General features: G+C 47.9%; 3 protein-coding genes across 4 annotated transcripts; 2 read left to right on the top strand and 1 right to left on the bottom strand.

The window, feature by feature from the left end:
- The first annotated feature begins 459 nt into the window (after window positions 1-459).
- On the top strand, window positions 460-7,293 carry SERPINF2 (serpin family F member 2). Its single transcript, XM_074160718.1, has 8 exons — window positions 460-519; window positions 1,261-1,323; window positions 2,360-2,777; window positions 3,083-3,226; window positions 3,446-3,649; window positions 4,480-4,622; window positions 5,233-5,437; window positions 6,247-7,293. Exons 1-8 carry the CDS (start codon window positions 460-462, stop codon window positions 6,570-6,572), a joined length of 1,563 nt encoding a protein of 520 aa, XP_074016819.1. The 3' UTR covers window positions 6,573-7,293.
- A 3,378-nt stretch (window positions 7,294-10,671) lies between these two features.
- SERPINF1 (serpin family F member 1) lies at window positions 10,672-17,791 on the top strand. Its single transcript, XM_074160624.1, has 8 exons — window positions 10,672-10,825; window positions 13,356-13,441; window positions 13,821-14,022; window positions 14,102-14,257; window positions 15,051-15,254; window positions 16,046-16,188; window positions 16,793-17,003; window positions 17,384-17,791. Exons 2-8 carry the CDS (start codon window positions 13,364-13,366, stop codon window positions 17,641-17,643), a joined length of 1,254 nt encoding a protein of 417 aa, XP_074016725.1. The 5' UTR covers window positions 10,672-10,825; window positions 13,356-13,363; the 3' UTR covers window positions 17,644-17,791.
- A 500-nt stretch (window positions 17,792-18,291) lies between these two features.
- Window positions 18,292-24,897, bottom strand: SMYD4 (SET and MYND domain containing 4). 2 transcript variants are annotated; one of them, XM_074160753.1, is made up of 10 exons: window positions 24,767-24,897; window positions 24,548-24,695; window positions 24,320-24,409; window positions 22,065-23,217; window positions 21,575-21,757; window positions 21,096-21,265; window positions 20,361-20,493; window positions 19,802-19,918; window positions 19,323-19,446; window positions 18,292-18,604 (listed from the first exon to the last, which is right to left on the bottom strand). In XM_074160753.1, exons 1-10 carry the CDS (start codon window positions 24,895-24,897, stop codon window positions 18,454-18,456), a joined length of 2,400 nt encoding a protein of 799 aa, XP_074016854.1. In that variant the 3' UTR covers window positions 18,292-18,453. The 2 variants fall into 2 exon arrangements, with proteins under 2 accessions (XP_074016854.1, XP_074016855.1); XM_074160754.1 differs by having other exon boundaries at window positions 21,099-21,265.
- Between the last annotated feature and the right edge of the window lie 314 nt (window positions 24,898-25,211).

The raw sequence follows: 25,211 nt of genomic DNA, 5'->3' as shown, positions 1-25,211 counted from the left end.
GTTAGTATCCCTTCTCCCCACAGCTGAGGATGCTGTGCCCATAACCTTGGTGGTTTGCCCGGGAGAAGAGCAGAGGCTCTTGTCTTCTTCCAGAGGCACAGTGTGTGCAGGACTGATTAGAGAAACACCATTTGCAATCCAGAGAAATGAGGGCGATGGGGTCAGAAACGCAGGATCCAAGCAGAGGAGCGTCATGTAGGAGCCTGGCTGCGGTTACAGCTCTGCTCCGGCGCGGGTCCCTGTTCCGCTCTGATTTCGCCGCCTTGGCGTTGGACCCAGGAGTCCCATGTTGTTTCTTTGCAGCATTGTTCATCTCCCTATTGCTTTGTGCAAGCTCCTGCGCCAACCTGTTTGGCCAGGTTGATAATTTTCTCCCTGTAGACCTGAGTAGGCTCAGCTGGTTGCTGCCAGGCAGCTGGAAATAACTTCTCTCTCGGCTGATCCTTCTGTTCCAGAAATATGGTGTTCCTCTGGGGTCTGTGGCTGCTCTGCCTGTCTGCTCTGCACAGTCACCTGAGGGTAAGTCGCTTCACTCCGGCGATGGTGGGGGCTCTGCGGGGTGAGCACACTCTCTCCCCAGCCAGCCAAGGGCAAGGGGACCACGGGGCAAATTCCACCCCATGCTTTTGCGTGAGAAGCCCTGGAAGGCAAAGTGGTGGAGGACACGGCTTCTCTGCCAGGGTTTAGCCCCGTGCCCCAGTGCAGCAAGGTTTCTAATTCTTTCCCTAGATAATACCATTATGGATATTATCATTATTCAAGTGGATTTCTGTAGCAATTCTTTGGAAACTTGGCTTCAACTCTATTTAGTGACCGTGACCTTCAGGGGTTAACAGGAGGTTGTTTAATAGCAGCTTGCTTTTTTTTTTTTTTTTTTTCCTCCACATTTTAAATCTGGATCCCTGTCAGATCTGAGATTGCAAAACCACACTGCTGGCTCTCTAGAGGATACGTTACTTTCTACCCTTCTGACCTGGTCCCTTTCTAAACAAATCCAGCATTTGCAGTCTCTCCTGGCTCCTGCTCGCGTCCACCTCCCCACGGAGGACCCCACCACCTCTGGGTCTGAATCCTAAAGCCCTCCCCATCCCATAGCCATGTGGGGACTGCTACAGCCGGGCTGGTGCCAGTCTCTGACCTGGCCCCATGGAAATGCGTTAGGAGTGGGGGCAGAGAAGACCGACTCTGGAAATTCAGAGGAAGTTATCTGGGATCTGACTTTGTCTCTTTGTTGTTTTGGATTTTTTCTTCTCCCTACAGTTTTTTTCGGCATGTGCCATTGAGCAAAAGCGCCTCTTCTTAGACAAAGATGGGGAGCTGAAGGTAAGCAACGTCTGGTTCCACTCAAGGGGACTGAAGTTATGCTGTGGTATTTGCAACAGCTTTCCAGTTTGTCCTGAGACAGGATGAGTCCAGGCAGGGCAATGAGAAGGTCCACCTTTGTGCAGGTTTCCCTCCCTCCCTCACCCACCGCTGCTGCCAACACTGTGCTCCTTCGTGTTGGAATCTCCAGCCCAAATAACTGGGCGGCGTATGGAGTACACATCAGTCACTGGTGTGTACAGGGACTGGCAGGTGGATTATTTCATTCCCGATTGATAAAGGAAGATGAGGAAAACAACTAGCTACGAGGGTGGCAGGAGAAAGACCCGTAGCTACCCATCGAGCCTGGCTCTGACAGCACAGCACTCCTGCAGTAGGGTGTCATCCCTGTGCCGATGGGAACAGAGAGATCCGAGGAAAAAAGCGTGTGTTTAAGACCATGCAAATGTGAGGACAGTAGCAGCAGTGCTATAGGCTAAAGCCTAGAAAAGCTGGAAAATGAGAAAATTTGGAGAGAAGAGGGATGGAATAGAACAGACAAGTCAAGAAGAGACAGATGCCTGGAGGAGGGTTTGAGCCAAAATGGATCAAGGCTGTGACAGCAGCAGAGGGTGCTGACCGATGCGGGAGGCAGAACGGCAGTGCTAAAATATGTGAGAGGAGGAGGTGAAATCAAGGTTGAGGATGATGGATCCATAAACGGTGAAGGCACAGGAGATGCACTGAGCAGGTGGTGGTTCTTGCCCTCAGAACCTGTTGGGCTCATTGCCTGGGGCAGGGCCAGAGAACAAGTGGAGGAGGAACCACTCCAAGACCCTCACTCGGTCCATTTTTTCAGGGTACAAGACCTTCTGTTTTCCCAACTCCTTGAGGTGGTTTTAACCTCAAGGTTAAAAGGCAAAGTGAAGCAAATACAGCAGCAGAGTAGAGAAACTGGAGGGTTTTCTCAACCCATTTAGGTGTGCAGTAAAACCCACGAGGGACGGTAGCGCCGTGCTCCTGCTTTCCCAGCGCTATCCTTCTCGTTTCTCCCCAGGACCTGAAAAGTGCTGGAGTTGTACAGTCTGCTCTGCCGGGAGCCGTCGCAACCCTGCCGAACGCAGAGCTGGTAGACTTTACCTATGACAGCTTCCAGGAGATTGATGGACCCAAGTTACGTTTCACCACAACCCCGCCAGGCACGAGGAATGACTGGAGCCCAGAAGATGAAGCCATAGCTGGGGCTGGGGGCTGTCATGAAGAGCCACCATCTGGGGAAATTCCCTTTTCTGAAGAGGAAAGAGAGGCTGGCGATAAAAACTGTGAGATGACTTGGAAGAAGAGCCGCAGGCTAGCAGATGGCTTGATGAGATTCAGCATCGATCTCCTGAGAGAGGTCCAGTTGGAGTCCAACAGAACCAATGTGATCCTGTCACCCCTCAGCATCGCCCTTGCCCTGTCTCACCTGGCACTAGGTAATTTCTTACAAAAGCACCGATTCCTGTCCTTCCCTGCACCCCTTCCCGGAGGCACTAGGAACCAATGTGCAAAATGCAAAGATTAAATACAGCACCTTCCACTTAGTCTTACTTCTGCAGCTTTAATTAGGTATGATTACAATTGAAACTGCCCTCCATGGCCCTGCTGAGGCTCCTACTCTCAGGTTTCTCCAGCCTCTTTTGTAAGGCACAGTATGTTTCCAACACAAGGCAGGAAGAGTAACGTCCCTGTTTTCCACTACATGGGCATGATGGAACAGGAATTTGACTTTGCTTTTTAGGAGCAGCAAATCAGACGGAGAAGCATTTGCTGGAGGCAATGCATCTGGAGTCGGTGCCCTGTCTCCACCACATGTTGGGCACCCTTCGCAGGAGGCTCACAGCATCCACCCTCAGCCTTGCCTCGCGTCTGTACCTGCAGAAAGGTGAGAGCTGGCACGGGGTGTGTGTGTGTGTGTGTGTCTGTACTGGTGTAGGATAAATCTCTTGGGGACAGAGAGTGATGGAAACATGCTGCCATACTGGGAGACGTCTCTGTTTCCCTAAGCACTCCTCCTGGGGAGTGTCATGCCACTGGCGGAGCCACTGAGCAAATTTTTTTTCAATGTCTGATGGCTTCATTTAGAATTCTTCCCCTCTGCCAGGATTTGAGGTGAAAGAGAAGTTCCTGGAGGATTCAGAGAAATTCTACGGAGCAAAGCCCATGACCCTTTCTGGGATGAGTGAGGATGACCTCATAGCCATAAACAAGTGGGTAAAGGAAGCAACTAATGGGCAAATACCCACCTTCCTACAGCAGCTCCCGGAAAACACAGTGATGCTCTTGCTCAGTGCAATCCATTTCCACGGTGAGCTCCACAGGCCTTACTTTTCAAGCCTGATCATCCAGAGGAATAGTTTGAAATCTGCTAGTTTTCCGCCAGCGCTGTCGCTGAATGGCATCTCCTCTCCTTGTTCCTCCTAGTCAATCTGCCTGTTCCTTTCTTGTACATCTGCCATTCCTCTTGCTTAGATTTCTTCACAGTAATGATTCCCAACTGCTTCACATGTGCTAAAAATGTTACTCGACAGCAGAGCCAGAATGCAGCAGGTGGAACCTGCAGTATTTTTGCTTCGTGGTTCGGGATCCCAGACAGCGGCACATCACTGTTATCTTAACCAGGTCACAGGCAACTCACTGCACCCCAGCCACAGAGCTCAGAGGCAGCTTCTGTGGATCTCTCACTACAGCACAGTGGTCAGGCACATCTCCCTCTTTTAATTCCCTGAGGGCTGTGCATGGAAACACAGACCAAACACTTACTCCCGGGGTAAATCTGCAAACGCTTTAGCGCGGTTTTGGAGCACTGTTTCACCCTACGCAGCACGAAGGCTCTTCATTTTTCAAAGCACAAATATCCACCCTTTATCTTCATAGCCTTCAGTAATCTCCCACGCTGAGGCATGAGGATTAATCCTCGTTCTTTTTGTTATTCCATAGTCCCTTTCTGGAAGATAAGTGCTTCCTGTTGTTAGGGCTCTTCCAGCTTTGGTACTGACTTCTCCTTGCTGTATTTCTACTTGCCCGGTCACTACCTGCCTTGTTGTAGAACTCATGAGAGGAGGAATGTCAGTTTGGTAGTTCCTGTTTTCCTAGCCAAATTTAACTTTGTTGAATTCTAAACTTTTATTTTGATAGGGATTTGGGTGAATAAGTTTGATGTTAGCTTCACTGGACCAGATGTATTCCACCTTGACAATGAGTTCGTGGTCCCAGTTGAGATGATGAAAGCCCAGAAATACTCCCTGAGCTGGTTTACACTGGAGTCCCAGGACATTCAGGTAGGGCTCTATCAGGAGCACTACAAGTTTTGATTGGAATTTCCTCTTGCTCTTGTATTTCACTGACTGCAACTATTCTCTCCAAAAAACCAAATGTCTTTTAACAGGCAAAGCACACAAAAATTTAATAAGCACCCTTTGTCCTTGCTTCTAGCAAGAATGTTGAATCTTCACTCTCAATCTCAAAGAAAAACCACCAAGAAATATTCCCACTAAGCGGGAATTAATGGAGATTTAAAGCCCCAAGTTAAAGATAAATGAGGAAATGTGGAATGGAATTCCCTCAGGCAATGTACTGTTGGAGCCCTTCAGAATACAGCTACTGCCAGAGTGGGTACAATGTTTGTGCACGTGGGCTTCCACCCCACCACGTGTTCAGTTTTTACCAGCCAGTAGCTAAATACTAAAATCTGATCCTGTTTATTTGCCAACAAACTTTCTCCCCTGAAGAAATCAGATACCTCCTTCCTACCAGGCTGTTTTTGTCTGATAGCTAGACTGGCTCTGTAGACCAGTTAGAAAAAGACTAGATTAAAAGCATCACTTTCTGGCTTTCCACTTTCCGGACTTTCCTTTCTCTTCCATAAATTCTGGTTGGTTTTATTTCCAGGTGGCCAAGTTTCCCTTTAAGAACAACATGAGTTTTGTGGCCATTGTACCAAACCAGTATACTTGGAATACCGCTCATGTGCTGGAGAACTTCCCTTATAGACAACTATGCAAGCTTTTCCCCAAAGAGGTACCCACCACAGTGAAGATCCCCAAAATAAAATTGGACTCCCAGTTGGAACTCAACAAGGTTCTCAGTCAAATGGGTAAGGCCCCTAACAGGATTTGCATCAGAATAAGTGAAGCTGATCACTTTCTGTGGCATCTGTTCGCTAACACTAGAAACTGCCATCCTTGTTTCTAAAGCTGTGCCTCACAGCTTGCTCCAGATAACATCCAAACTCCTTCAAATCCTATTCCTCTCCTCCTCCTTACTCTTGCCTAGCACCAAATGTTTTGCTCCAACAAGATGATACTATAGAGAAGGCAGCTTTCACAGCTCCTCACAATCTTTACGAGTTCGTCCTATTCCCCTGTTTGTAGCCAAGATCAGTTTCCTCCCGTGTGTCAACCTTTATCTCCGTCATTTAACACAGGGTCCACCACATAGAAATTCCCAACAGAGAGAATGCAGAGCACAAAACCTCGAACGGAGAGCTCACTGCAACAAAACACCACTGCATTTCCAGATGAGAATAAATTAAGAGTTCACTCTGTTTTGCAGAATTGCTTAAAAAAAAATAATAAAAATAATCTCTGTAAAAGCATTTCCAGCCTAGCAAGAAAGAACCCTCTGACTTGCTGCTGCTTTTTAAGGAAGGCTTTAAGTTCTTACACTACTATTCTAAATGAGGTGGACAACGCATGTGAAAACTGTTCTGGTTTTGCCACCCTCAGTTCTTCATACAAGAGAGGGACCGGGGAACCTGGCTGGATTGCAGCTTTTGTTTCTGTTGCCTCCAGTCCTCCGTGGTGGACAACAGATTAGGGAATTGCTTTCTTTGGATAGCTTTGAGAAAAATCAGTGCTGGTGGTGCCAACTGGGAAAGGTTAACTTAGTCTGGTTTCTCTGTAGGCCTCCAGGAGCTGTTCACAAGCCCAGATCTCCAGAAGATCACAGATGACCCTCTCTTCGTATCCAGTATACAGCATCAGTCTACCCTGGAGCTTAAGGAAGATGGGGTGGAAGCATCTGGTGCCACCGGCATCGCAATTTCACGCTCATTCTCTGCCTTCAACCTTGACCGGCCCTTTATCTTCATCATGTTTGAAGATGAAACAGGCATCCCGCTCTTCATAGGCAGCGTCCAGAACCCTAACCCCAATGCTGCTCCCCAGACAAAAGTGCCACGGGACTCACACGAAGCAACAGACGTCAATGAGTACCCCATGCCCAAATAAGAGAGGAGCAGAGCCTAAGCATTCTGGGACTGTTTCCTGACCCTTTGGACCAGCTAAGAGAGGCTGCCTGTCTTTGGAGACCTCCCTCTGAGACCACCCCTTGCTGTTTTCCTTTACAGATCCCTAGAGACCAGTCCTAGGGTAGCCCATTCCAGCCTTGATGAGCTTCTCCAGGCTGGGGTTCCCCTCTGTTGAACCTGAAAAGCTTCCTCTGCCTGGATTTCCCTTCCAGGGCTCTCAGTCCTGGAAGGGAGACTTCCTTGTCCCCAGACTCTTATTAGAGTCTTTATTAAGCTCTTATTAGAATCCCCTGTAGCCTGGAATCATCATCAGCATCTGGCAGCTTGGACAACAGCCAGAGATTAATATGGCTCTTCCTTCCGCAGTTCCTGTGAACATGTCTCCCTCAAAGTGTTCCTCCGAAAACTGTCTGTACCCACCTAGAAAATGACCTTGAGATCAACTGGACTAGTAACCAGTTGTCTTCTCTAGGATGCGTCACAGCCATTTCCAGGCACAGGCTCTTTTCAAAGATTCCCTTTTCCCACTTCTTGGCACTGATGTTGGAGGGCCTGCAGTGGGAAACCCCTTTTGTTCCTTATCTCCAGCCCTTTTCCTGGGAAACCCTAGGTTCTTGGGTAATGCTAGATTTTTCAAGATGTATTTTATAAAGTGTTTTTTAGTAATTTTTATGTTGGCAGAACAATAAAGAGTAAAGCAGAATATACTTGCTTAAGATGTTGCATTGAAAGACCCAACAGAGAAAGGAAAAAGGCACGCAACTTGAGTAATTGCAAAGACGGGGAGGAAAAAAGTCTGGGTGTGAAGGATGGAAAGAGAAGAGGGGCTCTTGCAAAGGCTCTGCTTTTTGCTACAGCTTATCACGGAGGACAACAGGGGCTGTGAGGTGAAATGGCTAATCCCAAAAGACTGTCCAAGGACCGAGTCCCATAAGCTTTGGGCATCTCACCTGCAGAGCATGGAGGGGATGTTCACCGGGTCACAGCCGGCTTTGTGAAATGGGCAGAATTCCTTGCATTCGGGCATGAGCTCAGTGGCATAGGGATAGAATCGTATTTTGCCTGCGAGCAGCAATGCAGATTTTGACACCTGTAGCTGAATGTCACTGTTTTTGCCCTGTTTTGGCGGAAGGCAATGTCCCGTTACAGCACCACCTTAGTCTGAGATGAGCACAGCTCCCTGGATTCTGATACAGCAGCGCGTGTCTGAAATAAGCTGCTGTGAAAGAGTCTTGAGAATCCCCCCACCCAACCAAGCCTTCCTACCACTTGAAAATATTAGTCTAACTCACCGTAGCCTGCCACACTGCAGCTATTTCTGTGCAAAACAACTGCTGTCCATAGTAGATTCTGCTTCCAATCTCCCTCAGCTTCTGGTTAAAAAGGATGGTGCTCTATTTTTGTGGAACAGCAGTTACAGAGCACAAGGGCCATCCTTCTGGCAGTGTTTTCCCCACTCAGGAAGTCTGCCTTGCCTCAAAGGAAGGAGCAGAATGCTTCTGGGAGCCTCCGTCCCTGAATAGTCTGCACCATCTGCTGGAATAAGAGAAGGACTGACTCACTAACCATGAATTTCGGGGAGGCAGGAGACTTTGGGGAATAAAAAGTCCTGGCTCAAACCTGCAATTACACATTTCTTGCAGGCTAAAAGGGGAAGAACGGCTAAAGATAATGTCTACCCCTCTAACCAATGCAATGACACGTACCCTTCAAAAAGAGGGTGTAATTACAGGGCCATGTAATTTTAACAAGTAAACCCACAAGAATTCAGCCCTACTATGAGGGCACAGCTCTAGCCCACAGGGAACATTTTAGCGTATTTATTTATACAGATTCATTCCTAACATTCAGAAATACCACCCCATGCCTTAGGTAAGTCTTGCTTTGGCTCCTGCAACCTCAGCGCCAGCCTCCCCGAATTCCACCCTGTTGTGCTGCAACCTGTGCAAAATTTGAAGTGCAGGTCTTCACTTTCATGCCTCTGCCCTCCAGCTCCCCCTCTTCTATGAAGTTTTTTTCCCCTTATTCTCAGTTTCCCGAGCAGCTTGGTTCTTATTTCCTATTTTCTGTCTCTCTGCCATCCCTCCTCCTCCAAGCTATCCTTGTCAAACTACTAATTTCATTTTACTTGACAGTACAGCAGCCCTCCATCACTGTGCTTTGCTCAACAAATTATCAGCTACACCAACCTTAAGACTCTTTTTCACTCCACCGACTCTCCGGAACAGGCAGTTTGTAAAATGCAAAGTAATATTAATGTCTCTGCTGAGGAATTTCCACTTTGCATTGCTAAGCTTTCATTTTGACTGAGCTCTACTCTGAGAAGACACGACCAGCACAGGGCGCCTGCTCTCCAGCTCATCTGCACAACTGGCTGAGAATATCAAATACGTCTCGATATCTTTAATGTATTCTTTTTTTTCCTTAGGAGAGCAAATTCATACGAACGTGATCGGTGCTTCCACAGCACAGGTGAACGCTGTTCGGACAGCATATTGCCTACTACCTTCAACCCAAACCACGACAACAGCAAAATGTTTGTATTGGTTTAACAAAACTGATTTAAGTGTAGTTAGATGAGTGTAATGCACTGTGTCAGGGACACCCTTCACCTACAGGAATAAAGCTGGCTTCGGTCTACAATAACATTCTGCCACTCTGATTTAAGTGGTTTAAAACCAAACCTGTATTTAAACAGGCGTATTTGAAGATACGGACAAGATGTAAAAAAATTCTCTAGTGGTCCTTCCATAAAGGGCATTTTAATACCACAAAGGATCGAGGCGGAGAGATGAAAACCACCAGAAGTTGTCTCCACAGCCAACACCCCCATTCTCGGGCCAACGATGGAAGACGAACAAGCACAAACCTCTCTCTGCAGACGATTTCTCACAGAGCAAGCTGAGAAGCAGTTGAAAGCAGAGCTGCTACTCATCTTGTTAGAAAGGTCACCTTTGAAGCACTGACTAGTCACAGGGCGGACTACCTGATTTGCTTTTCTGGCTTGCAATACCAGCAGCTACTGCTTCTTTAAAGCCATCCTTTCCTCTTTGCCGAGGGAATATGAGCTCAGTGCCAGAATGCATGAGTTACTCCTCGTTACCTGTTAGCGGCGAGGCTGGTGGCCCAAACAGGAGATGTCCCAGTGCAAGCCTAGACCGGGGGCAATGACACGACTACACTTTACTTTCAGCATTTCCAAGAAGACAAACAGCTGCCCTGGATCAGGCCGGCTACGTGACCAGTTAGCCCAGTGTCCTGGCTCTCCCAGGACCCAGTAACAAATGACTGGAGGGGAAAAAAAGCCAAGAATGACTAGGGACAAGGAAAACCAACTGTTGTCTGGTTGCATCGCCCAGCTGCCGAGTCTGACGTTACATCCGACCATTGTTAGCCTTCAGTGGACTTGTCGTCCACTAATTTGGTTCGGGTTAGTTCCTCCCCCCCGATCTATTTATCTTTCATCTTCTGCAGTATCTAGCTACAATGAGTTTTACAATTTAATACTTATGAAAAATAAACTCTCTTGATTTCAATGTGCGCTGATGGGTGCTCCCCTGGAGTCTTCTATCGCAAAAAATAATGAAACCCCTCTGCCCCTTTCCTTTCTCCAGACCATTTATCACTCTGTAAGCTCCTACAACATTATTTTTTATTACCAAGATTTCTTGGCTTTTTAGTCTCTTTCTTTTCAGCCAAAAACTTTAAGCCAGTTAAGTTAATAACCTCTTGTTAACTAGTAACTGTCACTGCATAGAACCACTTCTGAACACCTTCCCCTTAACCGCTTTAAACAGCAACGGAATCCTGCTTCCACTTGACAAGTCTCTCCATTAAATCTTGGACATAAATCCATAAATCCATTAAACACCGCTGCATTAACCATACCTCTGAGACAGAAGAAATTCCCTGTACGGCAAAACTGCGGGAATAAAAGCCTTGCTCAAACAGGGCAGGGAGCATTTGCCCCTCTGAGCTCTGCTTTACCCGTCAGACCGCCCTGATCGCGGGGAGTATATTTATTATTAAAAAATTAGTGCAATTCAGCAGGAGGGTGGCAGCAGCGGGAAAATGGGAGCAGAGCACTTTAAGAGAGCCCTGGGAAGCTGTAACTTGAAGCCAGCCGAAGGCTGGGCTGGGGGAAGCAGCAAAAAGCAGATGTGGCCGCAGGAAACCCACACTGTCCCCGACCCGCAGCCGCTGGGAGCCTGCGACGGCCGAGAGGAGCCCGAGGTAAGGGACAGCTCAGCCTCGGTCACCGCCAGCGGCCGGGGGAGCCGAGGGCAGGGGCTGAGGCTGGGGAGCTCTCGGAGCACCTGGGAAACGGGAAGAAAGGTTCTTCTGCAGGTGGTAAAGGATGAGATTCCCACCAAATGAGGGGTCTCACCGAGGGATGGGAGGCACCAGCATCCTAGGGCACCTCTTTGCCGCCGGGGCTGAAAGTGTGGGAGCTGGGGTGGTTTTCTGCACTTGTAGCATCTGTGCTGCAGCTGGGAACGTGCTTTTTCTTTGCGACGGTAACAATTTTGGTGACAGTCAAATCCTTTAGACCTAGTGGTTGCACGCTGCTTCAGGAGTCAGTGCTGTGGGGCAGAGCAATCACAGTGAACACTCTGAACTCGCGGGTGATGTTTCATTGCACCCCTAAAATCAGAAACGTTTATAAATGATGTAAGACTTGTACCGCTATAGATGGAAAGCAAAATATTTCCTCTGCACCTGCAGGCCTTCACAAATAGACAACTCCCAGGCACAAAGTTCCTTCTCAGCTCATTTCTCAAAGTTTTCTTCCCGTACCTTCCTGACCGTAACATCACAGGCTGTTGTTGCTCCTTCTCTTCTCTTCAAAGGCAGCCACAGATTTTAATACCATGCCCGAAACCATCCCACCTCTCCTCCAACCAAATTCTTTTCTCTGCATTTTTGGCTGCGTGCTAAGAGACACGCAAATAGAATCCAGATGTTCAGGCCAATTCAAACGCAAAAGGCTTTGTCTTTGTAAAATGGAAATTGCTTTTTGGCACAAGTTTGAGAAATATGAAGCTGGTGACGGTACTGGCAAAAACAATACAAATCTGCAAAACCAATCTCCGCTCTCATGCTCCCAGGAGCTCAGTGTAGTTGGAAGCAGAGGTTGTGTTGGGATTATTTTTTTTTTTTTTCTTTTCAGAGAAAAGGTTATGCTCCATGGAAAACCTTCATCTCTAAGCTAGATTGGGGCAAATCTCTTCTGCTCAGCATGCAAGAGCACTGCTTGGTGCAGGCATCCTCACAAACTCCTCTCTAAAACCCATTTAACTTAGACTCACACAGGGCTTCTGTCATCTCTCTTTCAGCATGGTGCCTGTTCACTGTAAAACTCTGCAATGATAAGAGCAATCCCAATATCTTACCCACTATCATACCACCAAACAGATTGGTTTGTTCCAGTGTGGTAAATCCTCTTGATACACATCTTCTGCATCAGAATCCCTCATCTACTCGGCAGCTAGGACAGCAGCAGGTCACAGGATGCAAGTGCACGGGGAAAAGAGGGTACCACTTCTGCGTTACACTGTCTACACATAGATGAAAACTCTCAAAACCTCCACTGTGACACCTTTTACTCCAAGGCAGAGCTACCTCCAGTGGAAAAGGGGTTTAGCAGGAAAGGGAAACAGTGAACTGCTTTTCACCGAAGTAAAAACTCTGCCTGAACAGACTGGGTCCCGAACTGGGGCTGTTGTAGCCACGTGGCTTTAAGTTGTATTTCTACCAGCAGGCAAGTTTTCTTTACAGCTGAAGTTAATCTGAAACACATGTGCCTTCTCCTCCTTCACTGGATGCCTGGATCACAGGGGTTAGTTAAATACAACCCTCTTCCTTTAATTTCTGGGAATCTATATAAACATTGCTTCAGACCAGCCTCAGTGGCGTCTGTTCTCAGGGACGTGACACTTCTGCAGCAGCTCTGGTTCACCCACAGTGGAACCCTGGGTTACACACTGCCCTTTGGACCAGACAGATCTGTCTGCAAGGGCCACACATGCCAGTACTGGGAGTGATTCAAAGTGGATTCCACAGAAGGCACAGCTTTGGGGCGTTTGGTACTTTTCTCCCACCTCCATTTAAAATGTTGAATGAGCCAAGCCCTGCCTTTCACTTCTCTAGATCTGGCCCAGAGTTGGGAATTTACTCCCAGCCCCTTTCCTTACTGTCTTTTAAGAAAGCTCTTCTACTTTTACTTTATCAAATTCCAAATAAGAAGCAAAGGATGAATATAGGCTGTACAGCCTTCCAGGTACATGCAGACACAGAGACACAACCAACTACTGCCTGAGGCAGTAACTTGGATCACAGAGCAGTAACCAGGCAGTTTCGTCTTCTGCCCCATTCAACAACATGGATTTGTGACCTTTTATAAGTGCTGAAGTATTGCATTTTTAAAGTCTAAAACTCAGAAAATATGATTTAGTGCTTTTCTGGACCTTGGCACTCAGTAATTTTACTGCCAGCACCAGTGTGGTTTGGGCCACACACATCTTCTTTTGTGCTCAGGCACACCCAGGCATGTGTGCTGGCCCAATTTTTGAGTCATTGGGGCCAGGCTGGCTGAATACTTCAAACTGGAGAAGAAGAAGAAAACCCAGCTAAGATCAGGTGTGTGTTTCACAGCAGCATGTGTCACTGCAGTCCCTGTCACCACCAGGCACAGCAAAAAGTAGTGGTAGATATGTATTTGCTCAGTTGTTCAAACTACCTCTATCATGTTCTTACTCTGTAGGTTCAGGCATGCAGATTCCAGTGGTTCTCCTTCTCCTGGGTCTCTTAACTGTCCCAAGCAGATCCCAGAACTCAGCTACTGAGCAGGTGAGTAGAAGACAACGAGTAGAGAGTGAGGGAGAGATGCTTGGAGCAGGGAATTTAATTTTAGAGAATCCTACGGAAGGATTAAGCACTACCCTCCTAAGTTACTAGGATTTTATTTAGCAACTTAATGAGACTAACTCCTGCTTTACCTACATAAAACCACAGTCGTTACATCAGGGGATGACCATGAGGCAGAAACAGGGGATTCCAATCTGAGCACTGCCACTTGAAACTAAAGTCACTGTTCCTACGCTCTCCATCAGTAAGATTAAGCCAGTATTTCTGTAGATCATAGGAGAGTATCTGCAGGTTGCTTGCCTTTGAAATATCTATCCTTGTAAACTACAATTCTAACCAAAGCGCTCCCTGTACCTGCTAGAACTCTGCCACCGCTGATGGAGCCAACGCCGGTGAGGTCGAAGAGGAAGATCCGTTCTACAAGAGCCCCGTAAACAAGCTGGCAGCTGCAGTCTCCAACTTCGGCTATGACCTGTACCGACAGCAATCCAGCCGGACGGCCACTGCCAACGTGCTGCTGTCTCCATTCAGCCTGGCGACTGCGCTTTCTGGACTCTCGCTTGGTGAGTTCTTGCCCCTTTTCCTCAGACGCTCTTTGGCTTGACAGGCCTTCCCTCACACTGTTGGCCTTCTTGTTGGCAGGGGCTGGAGAACGAACAGAAGATGTGATTTCTCGCGCTCTCTTCTATGATCTGCTTAACAAAGCTGAGGTCCATGACACTTACAAGGACCTACTGAGCAGTGTGGCTGGACCAGAGAAGAGCATGAAAAGCGCCTCCCGTATCATCTTGGAGAAAAGTAAAAGTCCTTCTTCCCCTCTACCAAATTTTACCTAAATAACCAGCAGCAGGTAGAACGCACTGAATAACACCGCACTAACAGCTCTGGCTCTGACATACTGTTGAGCCAGGATGCAGATAGTGCATGGAATGCTCTTGCTGCTCCTGAAAAAGCCTAGAAAGTTTGTGTGCACATAGACAGACGACTAGACTTATGCACACAGAGACACTGGTGACAGAGCAGCTAACACGTGGAAGGCCCAGAAGAAACTCGCTGAGAATTTTGCCTTCACTCTAGGTTTTCTGGCAGGTGTTGCTAACCCCAGCAACCACAAATCCCATTTTCTATTCATGATAGCGTTCAGCCATATTTCTTTGTTTAATTCCTTGCAGAACTATTTGAAATGTCTGCTTTCGACGTGTGATAAACATATGCTGAGAAAGTTAAGAGCTATCTTTTGGAACCTGCTGGTTCCAAGAATCCAATAGATTGAGTAAGCCGTACTCATAAAGCAAGCTGGAAAAAGGAGAGAGACTGATGTAGGAATAGCTGTATCCAAGCCTTCCGTTCTTATCTCCTTCCTTTACTTCTCAGAAGAGAGTTATCCCATACTCCAGCATGGGTGGCTTTAGGATTTGGATCAGTTTATCCCGTGTGCCTTCAGTCATTCTTTCTCAAAGCAGGTTTCTGTACACACACAGCCAGAGATATTTTATGAGAGTGCTGCTGCTGGGCTTTGGATTGCAATCTGCTGCCTCGAGACTGTTTCGATCAGGGAGCTCACTGCAATATTGATCTTTTTGTTTCCCAGGACTGAGGGTGAAGCCTGGTTTTCACAGCCAACTAGAGAAGTCCTACAAGATGCGTTTGAGGGCACTAAGCGGCAATACCCAGTTAGACCTCCAAGAAATCAACAACTGGGTACGACAGCAGACAAAGGGAAGGATTATGCGGTTTATGAAGGACATGCCCACAGATGTCAGTATTCTCCTTGCTGGGGCTGCTTACTTCAAGGGTAAGAATGCTGTGTACTTGGTTACAGAGGGTCTACGAAGCAGTCATTAGAAGAGATGGGAGGGAATGCTCTCACTTCCAACAGAGCAAACAGACTGCCAAAGAGACAGAGTGTAAGAACAAAGTGGTTGAGAATGTTTAGTATAGAAGAAAAAATGCACACTACCCAAACAGAAATAGTCCTTGAGGGAGGAACTGTTACTCTCAGGAAGCTGAATTGACCCGTTTGCAGTAAGAGACCAGAGAAGTTTAAGCTCACAAAACTCCACAGCAAGAGACAAAATATTACCATTTAGGGAAAGCACAGCTTAAAAAGTGTACTGAGCTTTTTTACCACTGTAAAGGGAACAGAGGGAGATACTAGAGAGCTGTTCTAGAACATGCTGTCAGCCAGCGTCCTGGAGAATTATTGCTTAGAGACAAGGAGCGAAATAAAGGGTGGGGAGAGAAGCACTTTATATGCATTGACACAATTGTTACCCTTTAAAATAGTTTTGCAATTACATAAGTAGACATCAACTTCCCAATAGCTACTCCACCCATATACTGTCTTGATTTTTTTATTTCCCATTTAGCCAATTCTCAGATGAAAAGGAGGGGCCAAAGAGTGGCAGAAAAATCAGTAGCTCCAGTCGGGCTATTTCTATCTCTATCAATTCATTCAGTTCTGCCTCAACTCTTAAAGCACAAATACTGTATATATACACAAAGTGCAAGATTATTCAGCCACAGACACAAGTCTGGTTTCACTATTATTCCATAAAATCCTCCATTTTATCTTTTAAAAAACAGGAGCATGGAAAACCAAGTTTGACATCAAGAAGACTGCCCTGAAGGACTTCCATCTGGATGAGGCCAGAACCGTGAAGGTGTCCATGATGTCAGACCCCAAAGCCATATTGCGCTATGGTTTTGACTCAGAACTCAACTGCAAGGTCAGAGAGCAAACATTGCACAAGATCTCCCAAACCTACTGAGGAACAGGCTCAGCTACACTTACCTGTTAACCCATTCCAGAAGACAGCCTTGGTCCTCCCATCAGGCTACTTTTGCAATCCCTATTTTGGAAGGCAGTGTGGTGATTCTTAGCACATCCTACTTCTACATTGGCTACGTGACAAGCAGTCCACGATTTAAATAATACACAGGTCCTACTATCCTGTATTGCTTGACATAAAGTTGGGCAAAGAGGGGCTGGGCACACTCCTCAAAACTTTGCCATCTCTACCTCCTCTTTCAACAAACCTTTCACTGTAGCATGAGCCCAAAGGTGCTCCAGCTGAGAATCCCCCAAAGCAATACTGCAGATCATTGCAGGATTCAACAGGTGAGAGAGAGCCCCTGCCATGTAACAGCAGAAAGAGCGCAGCATGGGTTGATGAAAGCCTGGGCACCAGAGGGGTCAGGAAACATCATGTCCGAGAAAAACAACCAGGGAAGAAGACCAGGCAGGTCAGATTCAGGCCCGTGCCTGGCACAGGATGGGTAAAACTGTTTATTATTGATGTGACCCTTTCTTATTTATAACTGGCCTTCCAGATCGCCCAGCTGCCACTGACAGAGGGAATCAGTGCCATGTTCTTCCTGCCTACGAAGGTGATCCAGAATATGACTCTGATTGAGGAAAGCCTTACTTCTGAGTTTGTCCACGACGTAGACAAGGAGCTGAAGACAGTCCACGCTGTGCTAAGCTTGCCCAAACTAAAGCTGAACTACGAAGAGGCACTTGGCAGCACACTAAAGGAGACAAGTATGTACATCACACACCCTCTGCAGACTGCCAGGGCTCAAAGCAGTGGGCAAGTTGCTTCCTGCTCTCAGAAGAATTTGAAGCTGGTGGGTTATTAGTTAGGTCCTGCTGTCAGTCTGTAGAGATGTCACCAGCAATTAAATCACCTTGGTCCAGGACTCCTTAATTTTTTATCACGTCTTTCCACCAAGCTCATACAATGCTTCTGAGATTGAGAGGGAGAAGCTCAGTACAAACAGATGTAAGCTTCTTCTCCCTGTTACCCCCAATAAACTCTACCAGAGCAGCTACGTGCCCTCCTGGATCACAGCATTAGCAGGACAGCTCCCCCACCTGCAATCTATGCTTTCAGCTAATGGAATTTTCTTTCTTTCCTCCAGGGCTGCAATCACTTTTCACATCACCTGATTTTACCAAGATGTCTGCCAAGCCTATTAAGCTATCTCACGTGCAGCACAAGGCAGTGCTGGAGCTTAGTGAAGATGGGGAAAGATCCACACCAAATCCCGGGGTGAATGCTGCTCGTCTGACCTTCCCCATAGAATATCATGTGGACAGACCTTTCCTTCTTGTACTGCGAGATGATACCACTGGAACCCTCCTCTTCATTGGCAAGATCCTGGATCCCAGGAGCGTTTAGATCCTTTCACAATAATCTGCAATGGTAGGGCCCAAATGGAAAGGGTGGTATCGGGAGGGATACTGGCTCCCTGCTCTGCTGCACAAAGACACAACTTGCAAATTTTATGCCTTCATGCTGCAATAAAAGAGCTTTTGCTATTAATCTCAGCAAGCCCCAGTATTCTCCCTTGAAAGATTGTCTGCCTACGTCACATGCCTTCACACTCCCATTTTCCCCAGATGAGCCACAATGCAGTTCTGTGTCCTACAGGCAAGCATCCTCTCACATATACTGCATTTTTCCCTACCCTGTCCTCCAACCTGACACGAGTTGTTTAAACGGAATCCCTCATCACTGACAGGTCGGCACTGGTAGCCCTCCAAGTTCTGTAGTGTCCCCTCTCATAGCTTGTCAGTTTGACCTTCCCAGTCTGCTGCCTCACCCATTCCAGCCATTTAGGTTTCATGCTCGTAAGAAGAAAAGTGCTTCGCAGCATTAGAAATAAAAGGCAGCGTGGTCTGGGTGTTCATGACCAACAGGGTACCACACATGGGAGAGTTACATGTCTAGAAACACACACGCAAGCAGCTCAAACATTTGCTTCAAGCACACATGCAGAAATTATACAATAGCATCTATTCCCAGCATACCAGGCACAGACCCCTCATGTTAGAATTGGTCATTTTATTTACAAGTCTCACTAAAGAGCACTTCAGATTTCATTCAAGTTGGTACACGGGATTTTCCAGCTCGTACTATGTGTCTACCTTACCACATGAAACTTAGCTTTGATGAAAGATCACATTGCAGCTTCTTTTGACAGGGAAATTAAGTCCTCTGAAGGATGCTTCTGGGAAGCTCTAACAGACAGGTCTTCATCTCTTGTAGTTCCTGGATCTGAGTACTCTGAGGACCACAGTGCACTGACAAAATCTCTTCTGCTCTTTGAATTGTGCTCAGAGCTTCAGAAACTGCAAATCTGAAATAGGAAGAGAATAAGAACAGTTATGCAAAATACTTAACTCATCTCCCTTGACTTTCAGAACATTTAACCCCTCCCCAATAAAAACCTAAACCTGTTCACAGGTACAGATCCTCCCCTCCACTGCCTTCCAGCACCAGGGAAATAGCATGCACTTCAGCTGCAAAAGGAGGATGGGGAGGGGAGAAAAAGGTAAGGATATGGACAAAAACTTAAAACATTCTTTTTGAGCATAGGTACCCACTGCTTCATCACTGCAGCTCCAGCTAAAATTAATTCAGTTAAAGGGAGGTGGTGTTAGATTTGCAGAAGCAGTCAAGGGATTTGCTTGCCAAGAGGGCCAAAATAGAGCAAGAGGATTTTATTTCCTCCTTTGAAAAGATGTCAGCAACATTGTACAACTGACGTATAAACACCAAGGGTGACTAGTTGTCAAAATAAAACAATAGGACGGGGAATAAATGGAGCCAGGGAGAAGAAAAGAATAGACAGGCACAAAGCAGAGAAATGGGTCCAAAGAGAGTAATGAGGTAAAAGTGAACCTCAGTGGGATTAATGAACTTGCACTTGAGTAATGGCCAACTTTTGTACCCGTGCCAGACTGCCCAGGGTCCTGCGAGACACCCTGCAAGGTGCCAAGGACCACCTGCCATGGTATCACATCAGACACACAGGAGTAGTGCAGGGAAGGGACAGAGAATGAAAGCAAATTTACCCATTGAAGAGAATTTGTGCCAACTTGAAAAGTTCGTGACCTATTTCTACACTTGATGGCCCGTGATGCACTTCCACAATCTCAATACTCCTCTCCAGGTGCCTGGCTGCTTCCTGCCACTTCCCTGATGGAAAAAAACAAACCAAACAAAAAAAAATGAGTAATGAATAAATACTTTCTAGAGCTACTGCTACCCAAAGAATTTGACAGCACTATGCAAAATGAGATGAACTACATTCACAGAATTCTTGGGAGGCTGCTGACCTCAGAACCAGGACAGAGGATCTAGAAGAACATGAGATCACATTACTGTTCACTGGCTGCTGGGAATGCAGTTTTGGCTAAAGCAGTCTGAGAGCCCTGCTGTCAAAACCAGACAAATACAGTAGGAGAAAAGTAAACGGCTCATCAGGGAAAAGGCTAGTCATGTTAAATTCAAAGTTCATAAAATTAAAGATAACGAGAAGACAATGCCATACCAAGAGTAGCATAGACCTGTGCCAGATGATCCTCCATCTCTCCCATCAGCAAATGTTCTGGAGACAAGAAGTTTCCAGCATCCATCTGACACTTCAGGAGCAGTTTGATAGCCTGATCTATAACAAAATGGGGTATAAAATTCATCCTGCTGGCCAGTCTCCAGATTTCCATGATCCATGAAATAACATCAGTCCAATCTCATCTTTGCATCTTATGACAGCTCAATTTGGATTCGGTTAGGATTCAACATCAACTTCATCCCCAACCCTGCTTATTCTAACGCAGCGTTGGCCAGACTCACTCCAGGAAAGCAAGGCCTGGGAATACGTAACTCCAATGTTACCCTGAGTTCTCTTAGTTACTATGGAACAACGTGTGACTTAGATTAACACCCGGATCAGGGGTATAAAAAACTTAAAGCTCAAGTCCCCAGGGACACCAGGCTGCATGCCAGAAAACCCCAACTGCGTAAGCAACAGTGCCATCTCATGGCTAGAACTATGTCTCGTGGTGTGTACTCATTAGCTGTTGACCTTAAAGCAGAAAGCTGAGCCTTACCAGCCTTCCTGTCTTTTAGCAGTTCTAATGCTTTCTTGATTTGCTGCTGAAGGTCCTGCAAACGGCGTGACAGGCTCTCTCTGCTGACTGAGACTGCACAAGCTTCATTTGAACAACAAAGCATGTCTTCTCCCTGTAGAAATCATCCCCGTGATCATTCCTGCTCACTCAAAGCTTACTTTCCAACCTCCGTTACCTCTGTATCATGTTACAGAGATGCTAAATTGTTTAATGAGTGCAACCGAGAAACTAAGTGACTTGCTTGTAAATTGCTATTGGCTTATTTGATTTTATGGGAAACTTCCAGGAACAGCGATGACTATGGGAGCTATAGATTAGGCCAAAGCAGGGTCATGTAGTACCCAACTAACATTCATACAAGACACACACTATGTGGACTTCTCCTCATTTAACTCGTGCTACACACTGTTTTCATCTACATCCTGTGAACTGCAGAGAGTGTGACTCTTGCTACATATAGCCCCTCTAAGCACACTTGACTTTAACTTGCTACTAAAGGCATTATTTCCCCTGTAATGCTGGAAGACTGACATGCAAGAACATTGCAAGGAAGCTGCTAAGAACAGCGAGATACAGTCTTGACTCTACAGGGGCTTTTGCCTTCTGAGCAGAGGTCACAGACTCAGGTCTTTAACTCTTAAATTTTCCAGAATTTCCTAGAGACCAAAACGTTACAAATCCCGGTAAGTTATACAACCGTAACTATGGAAGAACTACCTGCATTGAAGCCCGGCAGCTAGGACAGCGGAATGAGTTTCTCACGGACACCACACTCTTGACATCAGACTCTAACTCATCAAGGCATGCCTGGCAGCGGCACTCAAAGAAATACTGACTGAGAAGCTGCTGTCTCTCAGCAACCCTCATTCTACATCGGTGAGGCCCTGCAAAGGGATGGCAAGGATGGAAATCATTGAATAGGCACAGTTCTTAACATCAGATTGAATCTATCTTTGTTACAATTGAGACTAGATATATCATCTTTTGGAGAGGACATAACTGGAGACTGGAAACCGAACAGTGGGCTCAGGAGATAAACTCTTGCTTTGATATCTTTGATCAAGGCTTATACATAAAGAAAGACTCTAGCAACATTATACTGGGAATTATGATATTAATAGCAATCAGTTAGCATGCCAAGTAGAGGCGAAAGGATGTCTGTGCCTTGAGACAAACAGAGAGTTAATACTTACCATAGCAATGGAAAATCTCTTGGCCGCTTGGGATCAGCTGTGATGCCCTGACAGTGGCAGCTGTCCCACTAAATGACACACTGATATTGGGACAGCACGAATGGTTCAGAAGGCTAAGGACAGGAAAGAAGGCTGTCGCCAGGCGCACAGGCTTCTTATTTACAACAGCACCATCTCCAGACCCTAAAGGCAGAGGAAAAACAAGTAGGTTGAGAACGAACGCTCAGTAACCCATGCAACTTATGCAATGGGCACAGCGACCGATTGCAGATAGCAGTAGAAAGGTTTCTCATATATTGCTGCAATAAATAATAGCTAAATACCCTCTACATGTGCACCAAGGAGCAGGCCAGCATGGGACAGGCCATTAAATTTTTAAGCGAGTCGCTCCTATCTGCAACGGAAGCTTTTTACAACCAATAATTCAGTCTCTTCACACAAGCTAGATAAGCAAGGACAACAGAGAAGGGCTTAAAAGTTTTTATCTTACCTGACTCCTGCATGACAGTGATCGCTTGTGCGTTACATTGCAGCTGCAACACATGCCTCAGCATCGCTTCTGCCATAATCTTCAGCTCTGGAGACAATTCACCTGATGTTTTTTCACATGCCTCTGGTTTGGACCACTTCTCAGATGATTCCTGATTCAAAACAGCAGCCTCTAGACCAGCTTCTTGGAGTTGTTTGCATACAGCTACCACACTCAGCATGCAAAGGAACTTATGTTCGGGGCTGTGCTTCTCAGCATGTGGCAAAAGGTTGAACACAGCTTGGTAAGAACTCTGGTACCGACCATTATCGTTACAACCAGGGACACCTCTGGTACCAGTTCTCATATCTGGTGCCTCACTGGGATGTTTACATCTTGCCTCGTGGTTATGAAAGTCCTTATCACCATCATGGGACCGTTCCACCAGCCTGCTGACCTCTGCAAATCCCGCCAGTAGAACAGTCCTCAAGGCAACATGGCAGAAGACCCCTAATGTGAGAAGCAGGGCTCCCAAGGAGCACTCCATCCTGTGGTACCGCTCCCACGCCACGTCTGCGCAGTTTTGGCTGCAGTACTTTGCGTAACTGCACCCACGGCAAGGCACCGAGGCTAAGAGCTGCCTCAGACAACGGTGGCAATAAAGATCTGCATTTGTGACTTGAGTATCCCATGGTGTTTCACTGCTGTCCTGCAAAAGAAGGCCCTCCCCTGGGCAGAGCACGCTTACAAAGGCCTCCTCTTTCAGCAGGTTCTGTCCTGGCTGGATGTCCTGGCTGGCCACCAAGTGACGTCCTCTCTCCATATCAAAATTCAAGCTCAAAGATGAAGATGCACCTGAAATACTGTCATTCTCTTCCCAGAACTCTGAATCTCTCTGAATGTCACCACATGCTTCTCGTGCAGGCTGTGGACAGCTCTCTTTCTTATGTATTTTAATCTTCAGTTGACTTAACTTTTTTAGCAGTGTCTGGTGGGCAGGATTAGTCATGATCCCATCCATAGCAATTTTATTCTCCACCGCGCTGAGGGCGTTTGCTGCATCTTGTAACCTCCCCAAGCACAGCAGACATTCAGCCTTCCGCAACAAGACCTTGGGCAGCAGCCTGTCTGGATAGCCATGACTTTCAGCCCTGGCAATATCTTCCAAACAAACCTAGAAACAAAGACAAGGCCTTTTAAATGTACTCGAATGAGCCAGCAATGTGCCCTTGTGGCCAATAAGGCCCATGGTCTCTTGGGGTGCATTAAAAAGACAGTGGCCAGCAGGTCGAGGGAGGTCATCCTCCCCCTCTGCTCTGCCCTGGTGAGGCCACATCTGGAGTACTGTGCCCAGTGCTGGGCTCCCCAGTTCAAGAAAGATAAGGGACTACCAGAGAGAGTCCCAGTGGAGGGCTACAAAGATGATCAAGGGACTGGATCACGTCTCTTATGAGGAAAGGCTGAAAGACCTGGATCTGTTTAGCCTGGAGAAGAGAAGACTGAGGGGGGATCTTATCAATGCTTATCGATATCTAAAGGGTGGGTGTCAAGAGGATGGCGCCAGCTCTTTTCAGTGGTGGCTGGTGACAGGACAAGGGGCAATGGACACAAGCTGGAACATGAGAAATTCCATCTCAACGTGAGGAAAAACTTCTTTCCTTTGAGGGAGACAGAGCACTGGAACAGGCTACCCAGAGAGGTTGTGGAGTCTCCTTTTCTAGAGATATTAAAAACACACCTGGATGCGTTGCTGTCCAGCCTGCTCTAGGTGACCCTGCTTTGGCAGGGGGGTTGGACTAGATGATCTCCAAAGGTCCCTTCCAACTCCGGCCATTCTGTGATTCTGTGAAAACTAGCTGAAACTTGTGCTCTTTTATTCCATCCCAGATGCAGAATGTTTTAATAAAACTACATCAATCAGCAAATTCCATGTGCACAGCCAATCTGTTGGCTAAATAAAGCCTCCTGACATAGAACAAGAAGGAAAGCAGGAACCCTTCAGAAAGTTTAAGCAACGATGGATGCTTTAGGCACAGCATCAGAGGCACATCTGAGCTACAGTCTCTTGCTCTAAGGGTTTGCAGAAACACCCCGTTTATGAACATTGTGTGGCAACACCTCAGGTGGTGCTCAGGCTTTTCCTTGCCTCAATCCCCCCTCCTGCTGCACGGGAGACCTCAGACCACCCTTTGGGTGTGCAGATTGGCTCGGGGGGCACCCAGGACCCCGGAGGGGTGGGCTGCTGTGGGTCCCACTGCCACCCCACCGTCACTTACCTCAAAGTGCCCGAGGTGGAAGAGGGCGGCGGAGCGGTTGGCGAAGCAGACGGACACCTCGGGGCTGCCGGGGAGCTCGTGAGATGCTGCCTGCAGAGACGGGAGAGTTGCAGAGTTCCTCACCGGGACCCTCTCAAGGTCACAGCCCAGCGGATCCCCTCACGCCGGGCCCCGCCGGACCCCTCACCGTGAGGGGCCGTTCCCCATGGCCGCCCCCGCCCCACCTACCTGCGAGTAGAGCCTCACGGCGGCACCGTACTGACGGCGGCCGAACCGCCGGTTTCCCTCCTCCCGGTAGAAGCGAGCGGCCGCCGGCTCCTTGCCCGCGGGCACCCGGCGGCACAACTGCCGCAGAACCGCCGCCTCCACCTCGGGCCTGCGGGACACGGGGGTCAGCTCGGCACCCCTCTCCGCCCCACTCCGCTCCCAACCCCGCCCGCCGCTCACCGGAGGAGGCCGCAGCCCAGACGCAGCGTGTCCTGCAGCGACGCCACCGCCAACCGCTCCCGCAGCGCCGGCTCCAGCGCGGCCCAGCGCCGGGCGGCGTACAGCCGCCACTCCTCCACCGGCAGCGCCATCACCGGCAGACCATGATGGCGGCGCCCAGCAGCGCTTCCGCCGTACGGGCGCGAGGCGGCCAATAGGAAGCGCCGTACTGCCGTCTGACGTCAAGGCGCGCCGGAAGGAGGGGGCACGGCTCTCGGCGGCGGGAGGATTTGGCGGCAGCGGCGGAGCGCGGCGGGAGACGCGGCACCATGAGTGTGCAGCTGAGCGAGGGCGCCATCGCGGTGAGGGGCCTGGGCCGCTGGCCCCGCGCACTGTGGGGATGGGACTGAGGTCAGCCCTGAGGGGGTTGAAGCCTGGGTCGGGCCTGGGCCTGGGAGAAAGGGCC

This window comes from Numenius arquata, chromosome 18 (assembly GCF_964106895.1).
Source record: "Numenius arquata chromosome 18, bNumArq3.hap1.1, whole genome shotgun sequence".
NCBI lineage: Eukaryota > Metazoa > Chordata > Aves > Charadriiformes > Scolopacidae > Numenius > Numenius arquata.
The sequence above is the reverse complement of the archived record's forward strand: the minus strand, read 5'-3'. Positions and strand labels throughout refer to the sequence as shown.

Coding starts and splice junctions, on each gene's coding strand:
- SERPINF2 (XM_074160718.1), top strand. CDS start 460: ATGGTGTTCCTCTGGGGTCTGTGGCTGCTCTGCCTGTCTGCTCTGCAC. Junction 520..1,260: donor CTCTGCACAGTCACCTGAGG/GTAAGTCGCTTC, acceptor TTCTCCCTACAG/TTTTTTTCGGCATGTGCCAT. Junction 4,623..5,232: donor TGGAGTCCCAGGACATTCAG/GTAGGGCTCTAT, acceptor TTTTATTTCCAG/GTGGCCAAGTTTCCCTTTAA.
- SERPINF1 (XM_074160624.1), top strand. CDS start 13,364: ATGCAGATTCCAGTGGTTCTCCTTCTCCTGGGTCTCTTAACTGTCCCA. Junction 15,255..16,045: donor TGGGGCTGCTTACTTCAAGG/GTAAGAATGCTG, acceptor TTTAAAAAACAG/GAGCATGGAAAACCAAGTTT. Junction 17,004..17,383: donor CAGCACACTAAAGGAGACAA/GTATGTACATCA, acceptor TCTTTCCTCCAG/GGCTGCAATCACTTTTCACA.
- SMYD4 (XM_074160753.1), bottom strand. CDS start 24,897: ATGGCGCTGCCGGTGGAGGAGTGGCGGCTGTACGCCGCCCGGCGCTGG. Junction 24,696..24,766: donor CTGGGCTGCGGCCTCCTCCG/GTGAGCGGCGGG, acceptor CGTGTCCCGCAG/GCCCGAGGTGGAGGCGGCGG. Junction 18,605..19,322: donor GCACAAATTCTCTTCAATGG/GTAAATTTGCTT, acceptor TTCCTATTTCAG/ATTTGCAGTTTCTGAAGCTC.